This window comes from Carassius auratus, unplaced genomic scaffold (genome assembly GCF_003368295.1).
Source record: "Carassius auratus strain Wakin unplaced genomic scaffold, ASM336829v1 scaf_tig00216123, whole genome shotgun sequence".
NCBI classification, from domain to species: Eukaryota; Metazoa; Chordata; class Actinopteri; order Cypriniformes; family Cyprinidae; genus Carassius; species Carassius auratus.
The window spans coordinates 334665-353866 of NW_020528421.1; the positions used below are offsets into that span (position 1 = coordinate 334665).

General features: G+C 35.7%; 2 protein-coding genes across 5 annotated transcripts; both read right to left on the reverse strand.

Moving 5' to 3' along the window:
* Positions 1 to 211: 211 nt before the first annotated feature.
* On the reverse strand, positions 212 to 3705 carry LOC113097146 (uncharacterized). 2 transcript variants are annotated; one of them, XM_026262347.1, is made up of 5 exons: positions 3026 to 3705; positions 1113 to 1466; positions 694 to 1002; positions 543 to 614; positions 212 to 407 (listed from the first exon to the last, which is right to left on the reverse strand). In XM_026262347.1, the coding sequence occupies exons 1-5, from the start codon at positions 3045 to 3047 to the stop codon at positions 244 to 246; spliced, it is 921 nt and encodes a 306-aa protein (XP_026118132.1). In that variant the 5' UTR covers positions 3048 to 3705; the 3' UTR covers positions 212 to 243. The 2 variants fall into 2 exon arrangements, with proteins under 2 accessions (XP_026118132.1, XP_026118131.1); XM_026262346.1 differs by lacking the exon at positions 3026 to 3705 and having other exon boundaries at positions 1113 to 1552.
* A 5219-nt stretch (positions 3706 to 8924) lies between these two features.
* On the reverse strand, positions 8925 to 15578 carry LOC113097145 (uncharacterized). Of its 3 annotated transcripts, none has more exons than XM_026262343.1 (7): positions 15518 to 15578; positions 13213 to 13389; positions 12174 to 12234; positions 11687 to 12040; positions 11283 to 11576; positions 11078 to 11161; positions 8925 to 10917 (listed from the first exon to the last, which is right to left on the reverse strand). In XM_026262343.1, the coding sequence occupies exons 2-7, from the start codon at positions 13234 to 13236 to the stop codon at positions 10769 to 10771; spliced, it is 966 nt and encodes a 321-aa protein (XP_026118128.1). In that variant the 5' UTR covers positions 13237 to 13389; positions 15518 to 15578; the 3' UTR covers positions 8925 to 10768. The 3 variants fall into 3 exon arrangements, with proteins under 3 accessions (XP_026118128.1, XP_026118129.1, XP_026118130.1); XM_026262344.1 differs by having other exon boundaries at positions 13213 to 13314; positions 15518 to 15561; XM_026262345.1 differs by lacking the exon at positions 15518 to 15578 and having other exon boundaries at positions 11090 to 11161; positions 13213 to 15149.
* Positions 15579 to 19202: the final 3624 nt, after the last annotated feature.

The following is a 19202-nucleotide window of genomic DNA, read 5'->3' on the forward strand; positions in this document are numbered from 1 at the left end:
TATATATATATATATATATATATATGTGTGTGTGTGTGTGTGTGTGTGTGTGTGTGTGTGTGTGTGTGAAGATTATTATTATTTGAAGGTTTTTTAAGCAGTCTATATTTCACTGAGAGTTTGTTTAAACCTTCTCCACTTTACACAAAATCAGACAAAAGGGACAGTTAATGAAAAAAAAAACACCAATCAGGGTTTTAAAATTGGACATACTTTATTTTTTGAGTAACGGGTCTACATGTCTCACTGGAATAATAAACTGCAATAATCAGGTTTGTGGAGGTGACAGTTGCTGTATGAAACTGGATGAGGATCACTCAGTATTGAATACAGAACCACAGTCTTCAGTTCAGAGTCAGATGTGACACTGACGCTCACAGGCTGCTGACAGGCTCTGTATGGACAACCTTGAGAACAGATTATTGATGCAAAAAATAAATGGGGCGCTCTGATCAATGGCATTCAAATTCATTAAAACATGAGGATGACATTGTGTTGGAGATATGATCATGTTTTAAATTAAATGGCATAGGCCTACTCACACATTGCTGTGATGATCATGAGGACTGAAGTTAGCAGTGAAGAGATGAACAAAGCTATCTGAATATTATAACCTGGAAGTGAGAGGTTAATGAAGGGTCATTCTGTATTGTATTTATATTATGTGTAATGTATTTATATTATGTGTAATACCATTAAACCCCTCTCTGTTCTCATTACAGTCAGTAGGACTCATGTGGACTATTGCTGGTTTGTTCAGGGATGAGTGGTTTACCCAACACGAGTAGTGTGCACAGTCAGATATCTTCAGGTATGAATGGAGGGTGAATGATCCATCAGGGTTGGTTTTGTCAGTGCTGTTTGTGAATGAGGCATTATGAAATGCTCCATTTCTCATCCACAGCTGCTCTAGAGCTGAAGGGTAAAACCCCTCAGAGATGCACAGGATTGTGGGAAATCCACCCAATGCACTTACATCTGACACAGACACAACTGGGTGTGCTATATGAAATATAAGAAAATTATAGTAAAATGCTCGTTTATCAAGAGCAAATACTGTAAATAATACACTGTTATATGCACTCAAATGACTTGTCATTGTGAATTCTTACCAATCACTTGAACAAATGTTGTTTCTTCTCTCAAAAGCACAGAAGGAGGTGGTATAGTTCTTGTCACAACACATTTGTAAGTGCCAGTATCTTTTATCTGCAGATTTGATATTTCAAATGCCATTTGCACAGTTTCTGGAATCCAAATAAATCTACTGTGATTTCTACATGACTGATTTATCCATGAATTGTTATTTTCGCTCACTGAGCACAATGTGCTATTAGTTTGCAGTTCTACTATGAAACCATCACTGTCACTTGATGGTTTGTAGTTACAGCTGATATTGACTGACATTCCTCGATGGACCGTCTGAATCGAGATACCGTTAAATAATGCATGTCCAGCTATAAACACTGAAAAAGACATGACAGACAATAAATATTCATTTACATTTGAAGGCATTATAGTATGAAGATTTAATTCAGTGATTTTCAAAAAATTATTATAATCTTTGCTTAACCCTTATGCGTTGTTGGTGATGTTTTTTTCCACTAGGGGGTAAAGTTGAGTTTGATTTTGGCCACAACTTTCTCTGTGTTTCAGCAAATGGAAAGATTTTTGGTGACAAATCTTATTTGGATTCATATTTTGGGAAAATGTTTAGAACATTTTCGAAAACTCAACAGTAGACTGTGGGCAAATTCACTACCCTTTTGTGGAAAACATCCACTAAATTAAGCTGCTGTAAAATGAATCAGAGGTTGTGAATTTTTTTTTTTTGCATAGATCTATTAATCAGCCTCAGTCCTGATCAAAACTACCAAATGTTTAAAAAAATCCAAGATTTGAACTCTTTAATTACCAAGTTCATTAATGATGTCACTGATTTGAAAAAAAACCCCACACAAAATGACTTATCTTCAATATGAAAAGTGATACGCGCGCCACAATTAAGTTTGGGATAATTTTATTTTAAATGCCATAATGTCAGTTGAAAACATTGCAATTGTCTTTTTAAAATACAACAACGAGCACCACAAAACCATTTAAAGAGGCATGTTCAGTGGTCTTTGTGCCAGAAAACAGTCAGCAAAGTAAAATGATCTCAAACGTACGACACACTCTCTACAATCTATTCATTTTATAATCCTGCTACTAGCATTTTATATTTAGACTAAAACCCCATTAATTCAGGTGAGAAAGTGTTTTGTGTATGTGTGTGTGTGGCTTTGCACATCCTGTCATGCTGGTGACTGGTCAACGATTAATCGATTATTAATTTAAACGACAATCGATCATTGAAGTAACTGATATGTTACAACCCTAAACTCCATATGCAAGCCAGAAACGAAGTTTTTTTTTTCACAGGCCTATCTTAAGGGTTAATGGTCCCACCTAGTGATTAACTGTAAAACTAAAAATTTGTACCTCTTCCAAACAGGGAAAACCACCAACAATCAAGAATGCATGATTATATGGTGACATGGCTTTGCAATCAAATAATGTCAGTATAATGGAAGTCAATGGGGCAAAAACAGCCACAAACAATGAATTATTATTATTTTTTAACTTATGCTGCATAAAAACTAACAATGCATCAAAGCCAATGTTGTTACTAATCTATGCCCAAGACTGTGATAAACGGTAAAAAAGAAAAAAAATATCCAGCTACAATTACTTTTTATATTGAAAATAAGTCATTTTGTTTGCCCCCCCCATCCCCCCCCCCCCAAATCAGTGATCATTTATGAACTTGGCAATTAAAGAGTTAAAATATTGGATTTTTACATGTGGTAGTTTTGATCAGGACTGAGGTTGATTAATAGATTTATGCAAAAAAAAATTTTTTATCTTGATACATTTTTGCAGCAGTTTAATTTAGTGGATGTTTTCATCCCTAACATAATCGAAGGGATTTGAATTCGAACAATGCACACGGGTTAAAAATTGAACATAATTGTATAATCTTTACCAGGAAACAAAGAGATAAGCATCCACACACATGTTGATAATATCTAGTGAGAAGAGAACAGCAAGATAAATCATCGGAGAAGATAGGGATACATTTTGTATTATGAATACATCGTGGTGGTTTGTTTTTTGCTAATTACCAGCGGTATATTATCTCACTTTTGGACAATTCAAATATTAATATTATAATGTTGTTGACGAATCTACTGAAGTGCGATATCAGTCTTAAAAATAAAGTTACTTCAGGATGCCAGAAGAACCTTTTTGTCTAAATGTTTCCATAAGGACCTTTAACATCTGAAGAACCTTTTTGTTTAACAAAAGGTTCTTTGTGGCAAAAGAAGGTTCTTTAGATTATAAAAAGGGTAAGAAAGAGATTGTTCTTTAAAGAAAGTTTGACTGAATGGTTATTTTTAAGAGTGTATGAGGAAGTGTTGGTATAACTGTCTTTTTGAACGTGTATTGTCTTGGTTTGTATTGTGTGTTTCTTGTTAACGGACCTTGAGTCTGGAAATAAAATAAAGTTTCACTAACTGCATATGTGCTTAGTTAAAATTACATGAAATATTGATTTGAACTGAAATTATTTCATGCAAAACAAAAGAAATCAGTGGACATAAAAAATTTGAAACTAGCACAAGTAGAAACTGTTTACAAAGTCAAACTCTCGGTTATACACTTCAGCAGTTATTTTAAATTCCTAAATATACAGTTTTGTTCAAAATAATAGCAGTACAATGTGACTAACCAGAATAATCAAGGTTTTTAGTATATTTTTTATTGCTACGTGGCAAACAAGTTACCAGTAGGTTCAGTAGATTGTCAGAAAACAAACAAGACCCAGCATTCATGATATGCACGCTCTTAAGGCTGTGCAATTGGGCAATTAGTTGAAAGGGGTGTGTTCAAAAAAATAGCAGTGTCTACCTTTGACTGTACAAACTTTTCTGGTCAAAAATTTTCTGGGATTTAGCAATCCTGTGAATCACTAAATAATATTTTTTAATATTAATAATATTTAGTTGTATGACCACAGTTTTTTAAAACTGCTTGACATCTGTGTGGCATGGAGTCAACCAACTTGTGGCACCTCTCAGCTGTTATTCCACTCCATGATTCTTTAACAACATTCCACAATTCATTCACATTTCTTGGTTTTGCTTCAGAAACAGCATTTTTGATATCACCCCACAAGTTCTCAATTGGATTAAGGTCTGGAGATTGGGCTGGCCATTCCATAACATTAATTTTGTTGGTTTGGAACCAAGACTTTGCCCGTTTACTAGTGTGTTTTGGGTCATTGTCTTGTTGAAACAACCATTTCAAGGGCATGTCCTCTTCAGCATAGGGCAACATGACCTCTTCAAGTATTTTAACATATGCAAACTGATCCATGATCCCTGGTATGCGATAAATAGGCCCAACACCATAGTAGGAGAAACATGCCCATATCATGATGCTTGCACCTCCATGCTTCACTGTCTTCACTGTGTACTGTGGCTTGAATTCAGAGTTTGGGGGTCATCTCACAAACTGCCTGTGGCCCTTGGACCCAAAAAGAACAATTTTACTCTCATCAGTCCACAAAATGTTCCTCCATTTCTCTTTAGGCCAGTTGATGTGTTCTTTGGCAAATTGTAACCTCTTCTGCACATGCCTTTTTTTTAACAGAGGGACTTTGCGGGGGATTCTTGAAAATAGATTAGCTTCACACAGACGTCTTCTAACTGTCACAGTACTTACAGGTAACTCCAGACTGTCTTTGATCATCCTGGAGGTGATCATTGGCTGAGCCTTTGCCATTCTGGTTATTCTTCTATCCATTTTGATGGTTGTCTTCCGTTTTCTTCCACGTCTCTCTGGTTTTGCTCTCCATTTTAAGGCATTGGAGATCATTTTAGTTGAACAGCCTATCATTTTTTGCACCTCTTTATAGGTTTTCCCCTCTCTAATCAACTTTTTAATCAAAGTACGCTGTTCTTCTGAACAATGTCTTGAACGACCCATTTTCCTCAGCTTTCAAATGCATGTTCAACAAGTGTTGGCTTCATCCTTAAATAGGGGCCACCTGATTCACACCTGTTTCTTCACAAAATTGATGACCTCAGTGATTGAATGCCACACTGCTATTTTTTTGAACACACCCCTTTCAACTAATTCAACTAATTGCCCAATTGCACAGCCTTAAGAGCGTGCATATCATGAATGCTGGGTCTCATTTGTTTTCTGAGAATCTACTGAACCTACTGGTAACTTGTTTGCCACGTAGCAATAAAAAAATATACGAAAAACCTTGATTATTCTGGTTAGTCACATTGTACTGCTATTATTTTGAACAATACTGTATTTAACAATAGAGTGACCAATCAGAATCAAGAGTTTCTAAATATATTTTTCTGTGGTGCAATGTGAGACTAAATTTCATGCATCATAAAACCACCCAAAACATGTATTGTATATGATTATGTCAGAAACAAAATTAATGATTCAATCTATTTACCAAATTCAGCAAATAATATATTTGCAGATATATCTTATAACCGATCTTATGTAATATGAAAAATTCTCACCATGGTGAATTTCAGAAATGGCATCCTCTTTTGTATTTTGCAGACACTTGCTGTTCTAACTCATGACGGTGCAAATGAAGAAGAGATGTTGGTTTGAGATAGCTGCGTAATTTTAGTCAAGTCAGACACAAGCTCGAGTAATATGATGTAGTACAGAGATAGCACCTGTCTTGTAGACTGAAATAAAAATAACTCAAAGCTTAAGCCATGGCAATCAAGAACACTATGTGTTCTCATGCAGTTACCACGTGACAAACAATGTTATCTGTTCATCCAGAGCCAATCACAAATTATCTTCTCTTTCATTCTTCCATTCACTGGACAAATATAAATGGGGCGTTACTCATTGTCCAAGCTACAATAGAGAAGTAACACCATGGCTTGCAGCTGTGACAGTCTAAAAGCACAAGGGACTTCAAATGATTAAATCAAATGACCTCTATACCTCATTTGCCTTTAACTTCTTTTGAGCATCTTTGTGCACTGAAAAACCATTGAGGTCTAGTTATTTTAACCACACAGTGTGGGAGGTAGTGAGCATGTGTGCTGCAGGGACGCTGTCATTTAGGTCACGTGTGAAAAAGGCGATAAGAAATAAAAAGAATGAATTATATAATGACCACAAAGACATTGCATGGATGATATACTCAGACTGAACTACTGCCTGCAGTTGCACACAAGTTTCAGTTGCATCTTAAGGCTGTCAGAAGCTTTTTCAAAGTGATTTCCTCATGTTTATTTATACAAAATCTTAATGCTATTTGTAGGCTTTAGTTTTGTTTGCTGAAGCTATTCAGGTTGAAAAACTCTACACAACTTTGTCATCTGAAAAGGTTTTAAAACATGAGGCATCATACACTTTCCGACTTTGTTTATGGTTATGGACAAAAAACTGGACATTGCACAATAAACGACTTTCAAACACAACAAACTCAACTTATGCAAGAGATGCATAACAAATGACTAGATGAAGTTTAAGGCTTAAAAATCTGAGTCTGTGCCTATTATAAACTACACAAATTTCTGTCAACCCAAAAATCTGTCACTCAGCTGCCCAAAATCTGCAGACTGGCTGTAACTTTTGGAAACTGGTGTGTTTGGACTAAAAATTTAGCCTTTAGTGTAATGATTGAATAGTGTAATGATTACACAACCGCAGATAACCAGAGCCGCGCTAATAAATTTGGGCAAACACCATATTTATGAGTTTTAATATTAAGTACATATATGTTATACGCAATATTGCCAGCTACTTTAACCATTAAGGCTCCACCAATGACAATAGTTTGAAAGGAAGCCACAGCAGAATGAACCATTGAGCATCTCATCACAGAAGCAATGCATTTTCTGTTTTTGAACTAATCTGTTGAGTGAATGTTTCAATAAATTACTCATGTTTCATGCCTGAATCATTCTGAACAAATCAACTGAATGCATAATTCAAAGACTCATTTATAAAAACAGTCGCTTGTTGCATGTTGTATTGGTGTAATCTGCAAGAAAGACTCAATGAATCTCTTTTACTAATGCACTTTTGCATCAAATTTAAAACCAATCAAATTTTAAGACCGTGAGCCAGTTGCATTAACATAGCTACTTTGTTAAGTCTGTGACTGTGTCCGAAATGGAATACTTGATTAGATACTGATTTAATAAATAATTACTTAGTAACTGCTAAAAGTGTATGTTCTAGTTGTATGAATGTGCATAATATGACAAAATATCTTAATGGAACAGGATCTTTAATGGAAAATGATTTTTTTATCTTCCTATGTTGGCGATTGCTACAAATATACCTGTGCTTCTTCTGACTGCTGGTTTTATGATCCAGGGTCACAACTGATAAGCTGGTGGACTCATGATATGGTGTCTGTGTTGTGAAAATTTGACATATCCAATCCGAACTACTAATTCTACCTTTAATTTCAACACAAACAGGACATCTTGTCAGCAGGATTTTTATTTATTTATTTTTTATCAGGGCATACACTGCAGTCGTAATAGCCTAAATGTGCTGAACTGAGCTAGCACGTCTTGTCAACAGGAAATACCTATCAGGATGTAGCTACTCCCACTCTTATAAATGTGTTAAAAATGTGGGTAGCCCTTTATAGACTATCACAATCATGAAATAATATCACAACCTGGATTGCATTGGACACACTTAAACTAGAATAGAATACATTCCAGTATGTTCTGAATTAGCAAAGCATTCATGATTATACGTGTCAAGAGGAAAGATTGTCCACTCCACAGATCAGTAGGTGGCAGCATTTCTTGGAAGATGGACAGTAGAAAGTGAAAGTTTTTAGGCAGTCTAGATTTCACTGAGAGTTTGTTTAAACCTTCTCCACTTTACACAAAATCAGACAAAAGGGCCAGTTAATGAAAAAAAAAAAAACACCAATCAGGGTTTTAAAATTGGACATACTTTATTTTTTGAGTAACGGGTCTACATGTCTCACTGGAATAATAAACTGCAATAATCAGGTTTGTGGAGGTGACAGTTGCTGTATGAAACTGGATGAGGATCACTCCGTATTGAATACAGAACCACAGTCTTCAGTTCAGAGTCAGATGTGACACTGACGCTCACAGGCTGCTGACAGGCTCTGTATGGACAACCTTGAGAACAGATTATTGATGCAAAAAATAAATGGGGCGCTCTGATCAATGGCATTCAAATTCATTAAAACATGAGGATGACATTGTGTTGGAGATATGATCATGTTTTAAATTCAGTGGCATAGGCCTACTCACACATTGCTGTGATGATCATGAGGACTGAAGTTAGCAGTGAAGAGATGAACAAAGCTATCTGAATATTATAACCTGTAAGTGAGAGGTTAATGAAGGGTCATTCTGTATTGTATTTATATTATGTGTAATGTATTTATATTATGTGTAATGCCATTAAACCCCTATCTGTTCTCATTACAGTCAGTAGGACTCATGTGGACTATTGCTGGTTTGCTCAGGGATGAGTGGTTTACCCAACACGAGTAGTGTGCACAGTCAGATATCTTCAGATATGAATGGAGGCTGAATGATCCATCAGGGTTGGTTTTGTCAGTGCTGTTTGTGAATGAGGCATTATGAAATGCTCCATTTCTCATCCACAGCTGCTCTAGAGCTGAAGGGTAAAACCCCTCAGAGATGCACAGGATCGTGGTTATTCCACCCAATGCATTTACATCTGACACAGACACAACGGGTTGTGCTACAGTATATGAAATATAAGAGTTACAATAAAATGCTTATTTTATTAAGAGCATATAATATCCATGATACACTGTTATTCAATAAATACATTCAAATGCCATTTTGTGATTTCTGTTTTAATAATAACCTTTATTTAACCAGAAAAAAACTCTCTGAGATTAAAAATCTCTTTTACAGGAGTGACATGGCCAAGATGAGCAACAATAAGTTTCATCAAAGACTTACACAATTCAAACAAACTTAAAAGACTTAAAACAACTGCATTTCACTGATTTATCTTACATTTGCCAAGTGATTTCTTGAAATCGATCCAAAGACAGCAAATTTCTATAGTTTTGAGAACGCAGAAAATATTTATCAACAGTTTTCTGTTTTACAAGACAGGAAAGATAAGAATGCAACATCCCCAAGATGGCTTTGTAAATAATGAAGTACTAATGCATTTTTCTCCTACTAGACAATGAGGACCAACCCACTCTGTTATACAAGGCACAATGATGAGTTGAGGGTTTAAAGTTTGATATAAATCATAGAGAACCATGATAAACTGCATCTAAAGTAAACAGAAGATATGAAGGTGCAAACTGATACTTTGCGTCTCCGAAGTCAAATAAAGATAAAACTTTGTCAACAATGATGCCAAGATATTTGTACTATTTTACTAATTCAATCACAGTACCTTGTAAGGTCTGAAGATAAATAAATTACTTTCAAGTGTTTTTGAGCCTGAAAATATAAACGGCTGACTGAAGCTTACACAAGGCTTGCTGCCCAGAAGAAGCACTACAGTACATGATAGTATCATCTGCGTAAAAATTAAGGTTAGCATCTTGAATGTCATACTCCAGACTGTTTAAATAAATGGTAAATAAAAGGGGTCTCAAGACAGATCCTTGGGGAACACCTTAAGCAGTCTCCAGTGAATTGGATGGTTTACTTTCTATTTGATATTTCAAATGCCATTCGCACAGTTTCTGGATTCCAAATGCATATACAGTGATTTCTACATGCCTGATTCATCCATTAATTGTTCCTTTTCATCACTGACCACAATATACTATTAGTTTGCAGTTCCACTAAGAAACCAACACTGTAACTTGATGATTTGTAATTACAGCTGATATTGACTAACATTCGTTGATGAACCTAAACTCTTACATAATGCATGTCCAGCTATAAACACATAAAGAGACAGGACAGAATTAATAATAATAAAAAACAAAGATAGAAATGTGATACATTACTGGTCTACTATTCTATTTTTTTATATGACTGGCAATTTTATACGAACGAAAACAGCCAGAAGAAAAAAAGATAAGTTCAGCAGCACTAGATATTAGAAACCTCATCGGAGCAGCGTTAACATTTTTGTAATTGAACTTCAGCGTAGGCTAACAGAAAGTGTAGCTAGTGTAAATGTACACTATGTATTTAAAACGTACAACATTAATTATTTTGTATAGGATACGTGTTTATCACGGTTTGTGAAAAGCGTCTCTTATTGAAAATCATTTGTTTTTAATCAATCACTAAAATAGGCCTCCTTAATAACAGTTTTGTTTTGTTGATCAGTATCCATCCAGTGAGAAGCCAGTCACAACAGTTGTCTTCTTTAAGCCCTTCATTGATCAGACAAATCTAGTATAACAGTGTTGCATTGCTTTGAAAGCAAGCAGGGTTCAGTTTTATTCCAAGCTGAAAAAGAGTTTTATGGGTTTGGAATGAAATGGGAGTAAGAGATTAATGACAAAGATTTCAATTGAGGGTGGAGTATCCCTTTGCTGGCAAAGATCACACGCCTTATATTTTGTATGTGTCATATACTCTGTCAACATACAGTACAAGCAGCAAAATGGGAGGTTAAATAATCATATAGAAACTATATATTACATACAAGAAATGGATCTGGATGTCTATCAATGTAAAATCTATCAATGTTAAATATTTGGTGTTCACTGTGGAGATGAGCGGACTCCGACAGGGCTGCATGGAACTGGATGATGGTCACCCAACAATGAATATAGGTCATACTGCAGGTGAGATTGGAGATCAGGCTCAGGTGTGACATTCACTCTTACAGGAGACCTGTGATGTGCTCTTCCTGGATGAACATGAGAATAATGACTCCATCAGAATATTTCTGATTCTTATAGCATTTGTTTTAGATTTCACTGACAGCATTATTCTGCAATTGGTTACTGAGATTTAAACTGATTAGAAAAAATATACACCATGTGTTGGTGATCAAATGTTAAACTCACTGGAATGCTTACACACAGCCGTGATAATCAGTATGGTGAGAATCAGCAGCGCAGAGGTAGCCAGAGCTATCCATACATTTTTATCTATAGAAGAAAGTTATTGAGCAGAATTACATAACAAAACTGATTGTTTAACAGAACTAGCCCATGAGACACACTATGGTATTTAATGCTGTTAGTACTTTCAATAAAAAATAAGGAATACCTCTGTCTCCGTAACAATCAGGAGACACGTGGACTATTGCTGGTTGGCTCAGGGATGAGTGGTTTACCCAACACGAGTAGTGTGCACGGTCAGATATCTTCAGGTATGAATGGAGGGTGAATGATCCATCAGGGTTGGTTTTGTCAGTGCTGTTTGTGAATGAGGCATTATGAAATGCTCCATTTCTCATCCACAGCTGCTCTAGAGCTGAAGGGTAAAACCCCTCAGAGATGCACAGGATCGTGGTTATTCCACCCAATGCACTTACATCTGACACAGACACAACTGGGTGTGCTATATGAAATATAAGACAATTATAGTAAAATGCTCATTTATCAAGAGCAAATACTGTAAATAATACACTGTTATATGCACTCAAATGACTTGTCATTGTGAATTCTTACCAATCACTTGAACAAATGTTGTTTCTTCTCTCAAAAGCACAGAAGGAGGTGGTATAGTTCTTGTCACAACACATTTGTAAGTGCCAGTATCTTTTATCTGCAGATTTGATATTTCAAATGCCATTTGCACAGTTTCCTGAATCCAAATAAATCTACTGTGATTTCTACATGACTGATTTATCCATGAATTGTTATTTTTCATCACTGAGCACAATGTGCTATTAGTTTGCAGTTCTACTATGAAACCATCACTGTCATTTGATGGTTTGTAGTTACAGCTGATATTGACTGACATTCCTCGATGGACCGTCTGAATCGAGATACCGTTAAATAATGCATGTCCAGCTATAAACACTGAAAAAGACATGACAGACAATAAATATTCAGTTACATTTGAAGGCATTATATTATGAAGATTTAATTCAGTGATTTTCCAAAAATGATTATAATCTTTGCTTAAAATTGAACAGAATTGTATAATCTTTACCAGGAAACAAAGAAAGAAGCATCCACACACATGTTGTCAAAGCGTAACACTTTGATAATATCTATTGAGAAGAGAACAGCAAGATAAATCAGTCGAGAAGATAGTGATACATTTTGTATTATGGATACACTGTTGTGGTTTGTTCTGTGCTAATTACAAGCGGTATATTATCTCACTTTTGGACAATTCACATAATAATATTATAATATTTTTGTCAAATCCTAGACTTACTGAAGTGCGATATCAGTCCTCTTCACTCTTAAAAATAAAGTTACTTCAGGATGCCAGAATAACCTTTTTGTCTAAATGTTTCCATAAAGGACCTTTAACATCTGAAGAACCTTTTTTTTTTTTTTTTACACAAAAGGTTTTTTTGTGGCAAAAGAGGATTTTTTCAGATTATAAAAAGGGTAAGAAAGAGATGGTTCTTTAAAGAAATTTTGACTGAATGGTTATTTTTGGAAACAAAAATGGTTCTTCTATTGCATCGCTGTGAAGAACCATGTAAGCACCTTTATCTTTAAGAGTGTATGAGGAAGTATAGCTATCACTGTCTTTTTGAACGTGTATTGTCTTGGTTTGTATTGTGTGTTTCTTGTTAACGGACCTTGAGTCTGGAAATAAAAGTTTCACTAACTGCATATGTGCTTAGTTAAAAGTACATGAAATGTTGATTTGAACTGAAATTAATTAATGTAAAACAAAACAAAAATCAGAGGATATAAAAAAGTGAATTTAGCACAAGTAGAAACTGTTTGCCAAGTCAAACTCCTGGTTATGCACTTCAGCAATTATTTTAAATTTACTAAATATATTTAACAATAGACTGACCAATCAGTATCAAGAGTTTCAAAATATATTCTTTCTGTGGTGCAATGTGAGACTAAATTTCATGCATCATAAAACCACCCAAAACATGTATTGTATATGATTATGTCAGAAACAAAATTAATGATTCAAGCTATTTACCAAATTCAACAAATAATATATTTGCAGATATATATTTTAACCGATGTTATGTAATATGAAAAATTCTCACCATGGTGAATTTCAGAAACGGCATCCTCTTTTGTATTTTGCAGACACTTGCTGTTCTAACTCATGACGGTGCAAATGAAGAAGAGATGTTGGTTTGAGGTAGCTGCGTAATTTTAGTCAAGTCAGACACAAGCTCGAGTAATATGATGTAGTACAGAGATAGCACCTGTCTTGTAGACTGAAATAAAAATAACTCAAAGCTTAAGACATGGCAATCAAGAGCACTATGTGTTCTCATGCAGTTACCACGTGACAAACAATGTTATCTGTTCATCCAGAGCCAATCACAAATTATCTTCTCTTTCATTCTTCCATTCACTGGACAAATATAAATGGGGCGTTACTCATTGTCCAAGCTACAATAGAGAAGTAACACCATGGCTTGCAGCTGTGACAGTCTAAAAGCATAAGGGACATCAAATGGTTAAATCAAATATCCTCTATACCTCATTTGCCTTTAACTTCTTTTGTGCACTGAGAAACCAGTGAGGTGTAGTTATTTTAACCACACAGTGTGGGAGGTAGTGAGCATGTGTGCTGCAGGGACGCTGTCATTTAGGTCACATGTGAAAAGGCGATAAGAAATAAATAGAATAAATTATATCATGACCACAAAGACATTGCATGGATGATATACTCAGACTGAATTACTGCCTGCATTTGCAAACAAGTTTCAGTTGCATCTTAAGGCTGTCAGAAGCTTTTTCAAAGTGACTTCCTCATGTTTATTTGTACAAAATGTTAATGCTATTTTTAGGCTTCAGTTTTGTTTGTTGAAGCTATTCAGGTTGAAAAACTCTACACAACTTTGTAATCTGAACAGATTTTAAAACACTAAGCATCATACACTTTCTGACTTTGTATATGGTTACAGAGAAAAAATTGGACATTGTACAATAAACAGGGCCATCGCTAGTGAGGTGAAAGGTGGTGATGATTATAAGGGCCCACGGCTGATACATACAAAATTATGTCAAAACACCCATCTTGGAGGGTATTCTCGAGAGAAAAAAAATTACACAAAAAAGATTTATGTCTTAAATGAAAATAAACAGTGGACAAAGAAATCGGATGTATTTCCTTATATTGGATGCACTGTCTCTTAAAGTGACCACCCCAATCTGCAGTGTTTGTCCTTAATGTAAAGAAAGAAAATCACTCACTGCTCTTGACTGAATTACTTTGTAGATTTAACAATAATTATTCCACAGTTAAAACAAAAATTGTTCAAACACCAGGTATAATTTTTTATTTTTTATTTTACTAGACCTGACTATGACTAGCCTTAGCGTTTTTTTTCTTTAATTGCTAATACAACCTTTTTACATAACAGACTGAACAAAATTAAGCTTTGCTTGGTAATTGGTCAACAAAGTATTGATAATTGTGTAATTATATTCATACTAACAGTTGTCTGAATTTTTGATTGATAGTAATCCATTACTGTATATACCTTTCTATCAAAGTTATCTGACATTATCAAGATGAATTTGTTGACTCTTCTTGTCATATTTTGTTGCCATCCCTTATGAAAATTAACCGTGGTTTTACTACAAATAAAACCAAAAAACCATGGTTACTATAGTTAAACCATAGTAACTTCAAATTAACCATGGTTTTGCTATATTAACCATAGTTTAACCATGGTATTTGTAGTAAATCTGTTTTTATACAAATGGAAGTCAACACTCCATGGGCCAAAAAACCATGGGTTACTACAGTTTAACTATAATAAAACCATGGTTATTTTTCGTAAGGGATTATCTAAAGTATAGTTAATAAACTGTGATAATGTGAGAAATGTTCTGCTTTGACTATATTAGTTTTATGCGCTTTTTTGAAGCTTTGATTGTGTTTACAGTGTGCAATATAACATGTGTTCATGTTTCGCGTGTAAAAAAACACAGTATTTTTCAAACAATTCACCTATCTGTATACCGCTGTTTTCACTGTCATAAAAACAGGCTGATGACTTCCTTGTTCTATGAAGCCTCTCCTTCAGAAATACGTAAAGAGTTCTGATTGTGCCAGCGGTTCCTGTGTTGTGATTCGACAGCAGCTGAGCGCGCGCTGCCCTCCTGCAAACGCGACTGGGCTAGTTTTGAGAAGCAAGTGGGCAGGAGGGTGTGCTGGAGATGTATTTATAGTCACAGGAGCGTTTTTACTGACGAGATGCGCATGAAATTCGCATTCTTTTTTTTGCACAGCCCTAACATCTAGTTAACAAAGCTAAACAGCGTTGCCCTTTGTGTAATAAGTTACAGAAACTGTTAAACGCACCAACTTAAATAATAAAATACACTTACCGGTTGTGGTCCATAAACAACGCCTTCTCCAGACAAAGAGGGAACTGCTCCATCTTTCAAGAATAATCTTTTTTGCGAATCCGGCATTAAACTGATTGAGAAAGTTGTCCTCAGCAAGCTGTCCTCAGCAAAATTTGCTGCACATAGTTTTACATGTGGATTTTAATTTTCCGGAACCGAGTTAAACATAAATTGAAACCATTAATCTCCAAGTACAGCGTCCCTGGGAAGCCCAAACAAAGATTTCAAAAGACATGGCGACAAACACAGCTCTTCCTTCTTCTCCGTCGGAGCGCAACAAGACCACGCCCCCTGTTTGTGAATTCATGTGGGCAGGTTAGTCAAAAAAACTGTTTTAGTGACGTCGTTTCTACAGGAACTAGAGGGCTGTAGTCCAAACGGGTCGTTTTTTTGTAGGCGAATTCTGTTAAATCAAATATCTCGCGTGGCATTGAACTTTGAGCTTTGATATTATTTATACTCTAACAACAACATTACACACTAACTAAAGTTTAAAACATGGAATCACGAAGAAGGGGACCTTTACATTTTTACATTGAAGACTGCAGTGCTATTTTACATTAGATTATTCGGTTTCTGTCCCTGGACACCTACAAACTTGAAAAACTTAAACATTGTGTAAATAGCACAAATTATTAAATAGAACGAACATACAAAATAAACAATAATGTAAAAGTTTCAAACAGGGCCCACTGGTCCAATCTGTACTGGGGCCCCACAAACCCCAGCTACAGCCCTGACAATAAATGACTTTCAAACACAACAAACTCAAACAGAAACATGTAAGAGATGCATAACAAATGTAGTTTAAAAATTTAAGTCAAATAAAATCAATCAAATTTTAGTAAAGTGCCAATCATATGCACATTTCAGAATATTCTGGAAGTATTAGGTCATCCAGGTAATTTTTTTTTTGTCACATACTGCTTTTGCATATATAGTAACCATGTCTTAATGAGCTCGACCAATAGAATTTAACCAAGAAGTAATTGTGTTACTTTTTTATTCAAATTCGACCAATCAATCTTTTAGTAAATGACTTAAGTTATGAAGAAAACTATTTAGATGAGTTATTGTTTTAAAACAAGTTTAAGCAGTTCATGCAACTGGCCTCATAACTAAATTTTGTTGTATTGGTGTTGTGAAGAAGATGCACACAAATCTAACATTGCGCTCATTCAGTGTTTATTGTACAAATGATGGGACAATGGCAGGGCTGCACGGGACCGGATGATGGTTACCCAGTGTTGAGTACAGTATCTCAGACTGCAGGTGATCATGGCACGGTGAACTGGCACTTAGTGTGAAAGATTTGTGACTCACTCTGCTAACAGAATTAACTTAATGTGATAAAGTGACATATTGCTTGATATCTAATGAAATCTTATGCAAAAATGGATGTGAACCATTTCTGTTTCAGAACGACACTTGAATCAGAATAAGCAAACCATTAGCGTAAACACTGAGACTTACTGTAATGTTTACATATGACTGGAGTGATCAACAAGACAGTCAACACCACTGTCAACATGACAAACACTACTGTCACAGTCACACCTATGAGACAGAACAATTGCAAAGGCCTCATGAAAACAGTATGACACATTAAGCCCTTTCACACATACAGACATTTCCGGAAAATTACCAGTAAATTGCCGTAAAGAGATCATGTGTGAACAGGATCTTTTAAAAAATACAGGTAAATTAATTCCGGTAATTTTATTTTTTTACCAGTATTACTGTGTGAAAAGGGGTATTGAAATAAGAAATACGTAACAGCTCTAAACTTACCCCCACTTTCGTAACAGACAGAGCTTGATAAATTGACCATGAGTGGTTTGTTTAAGGAGGAGTGGTTTAACCAGCAGGAGTATACTGTATCATTGAAGGTCTGTGGTGGCAGTATAAGGTATGATTGCTGACTGAAGAATCCGTTGAATGATTTATTTGAGAACGAGCTGTTGAGAAAGTCTCCGTCTCTGATCCAAAACTGTTCAAGAGGATCATTGTAAAATTCAACAGAGCACAGAATCAAGGTTGATCCATCAGGCCTCTTCACACAGGACAGAGACAAGGCGGGACGCACTGAGAGGAAGGATTAACACACAAAATGCAATATTTAGTTCTAGTTCTTTTATTTATAAAGCACATTTAAAACAATCACATGACTGACCAAAGTGCTGTACAACATATTGATCATAGATAAAATAAAATATGCTACATTTGCACAACAATTAATTTGCAAATGCTTCAGAAAACAAGTGAGTTTTCAGAAGGGATTTAAAAACCGAAAAAGATAGAGCAGCTCTAAGGGGTGCTGGCAAGCTGTTCCACAATCTAGGGCCCATCACCGAGAAAGCTCTATCTCCTCTACGTTTCAGCCTTGTAGAGGGAACCAATAGCAGGTTTTGATTACTAGATCTTAAATCTCTGGAAGGGTTGTAAGGGTGCAGCAATTCAGAGGAGTAATGCGGAGCGAGATTGTGCAAACATTTATAAACAAATAAGTATTTTAAAATGTATCCTAGAGTTAACAGGAAGCCAATGAAGTGCTCGCAGAAGGGGGGTGGCAGAATCATATTTGCGGCCTTTTTTTTAAAAAATTTGGCTGCTGCATTTTGGACCAATTGTAAACGAGCTACTTGGGACTTTGAGATGCCGTAATACAAAGAGTTGCAATAGTCCAATCGAGAAGTGATGAATGCATGAACAGCTATCTCAAGAGGTTTTTCAGGCAGATAGTGTTTAATTTTAGTGAGTAAGCGAAGCTGGAAAAAGCAAGAGGCAACAACTGAGGAGACTTGTTTCTCAAGAGTGAGCCGACTGTCTAAGAATACACCAAGGTTCTTAACACACTTTGTCTCAAAAACTACCAGGTTGTCCAAGGTTGAGTTGTTAAATTTAAAATTGTCAGATGGACCAAAAACAATGACCTCAGTCTTAGAGTCATTTAAGGTTAAAAAGTTACTGGCCAACCAATGCTTTACCTCATCAAGACAGTGAATTAATGGCTGAAGGATCGTTTCTTTTAATGGGCAGATAGATCTGTGTGTCATCAGCATAAAAATGGAACGACACACCATGCCTTCTCAGAATCGAACCCAAGGGAAGCATGTAGAGAGAAAAGAGCAGCGGTGCTAAAATGGATCCCTGAGGAAGTCCGAAATTAAGAGGTGAGGTAAAATTGCCAATTTTGACTGAAAAATATTGATCCGTTAAATAGGATATAAACCAATTCAAGACTGAGCCTTTTAGCCCCACACAATATTCTAATCTAGACAGGAGCAACTGATCGTCAATAGTGTCAAATGCAGCAGTCAAGTCTAAAAGGATTAAAATCACGGGGTCACCTGTATCAGTAGCAACTAAGATGTCTTTAACACTCTCAGCAGAGCTGAATCGGTGCTGTGGAAGGGCCTAAAGCCGGACTGAAAGAATTCTGAGATCTGGTTAGTACTTAGAAAAGATTGTAGTTGACGCAACACAATCTTTTCCAGTGCCTTAGAAATAAAAGGGACCACAGATATTGGACGGTAGTCAATATTTAGCATTCAGATCTACCTCTCTAATCTAATCTATTATGATTATTAAAAAAATATTTACCAATAACTTGAACTTTTTGAAATCCCAGATCCACTTCAGGTGGTTTTACAATCCTCCTCAC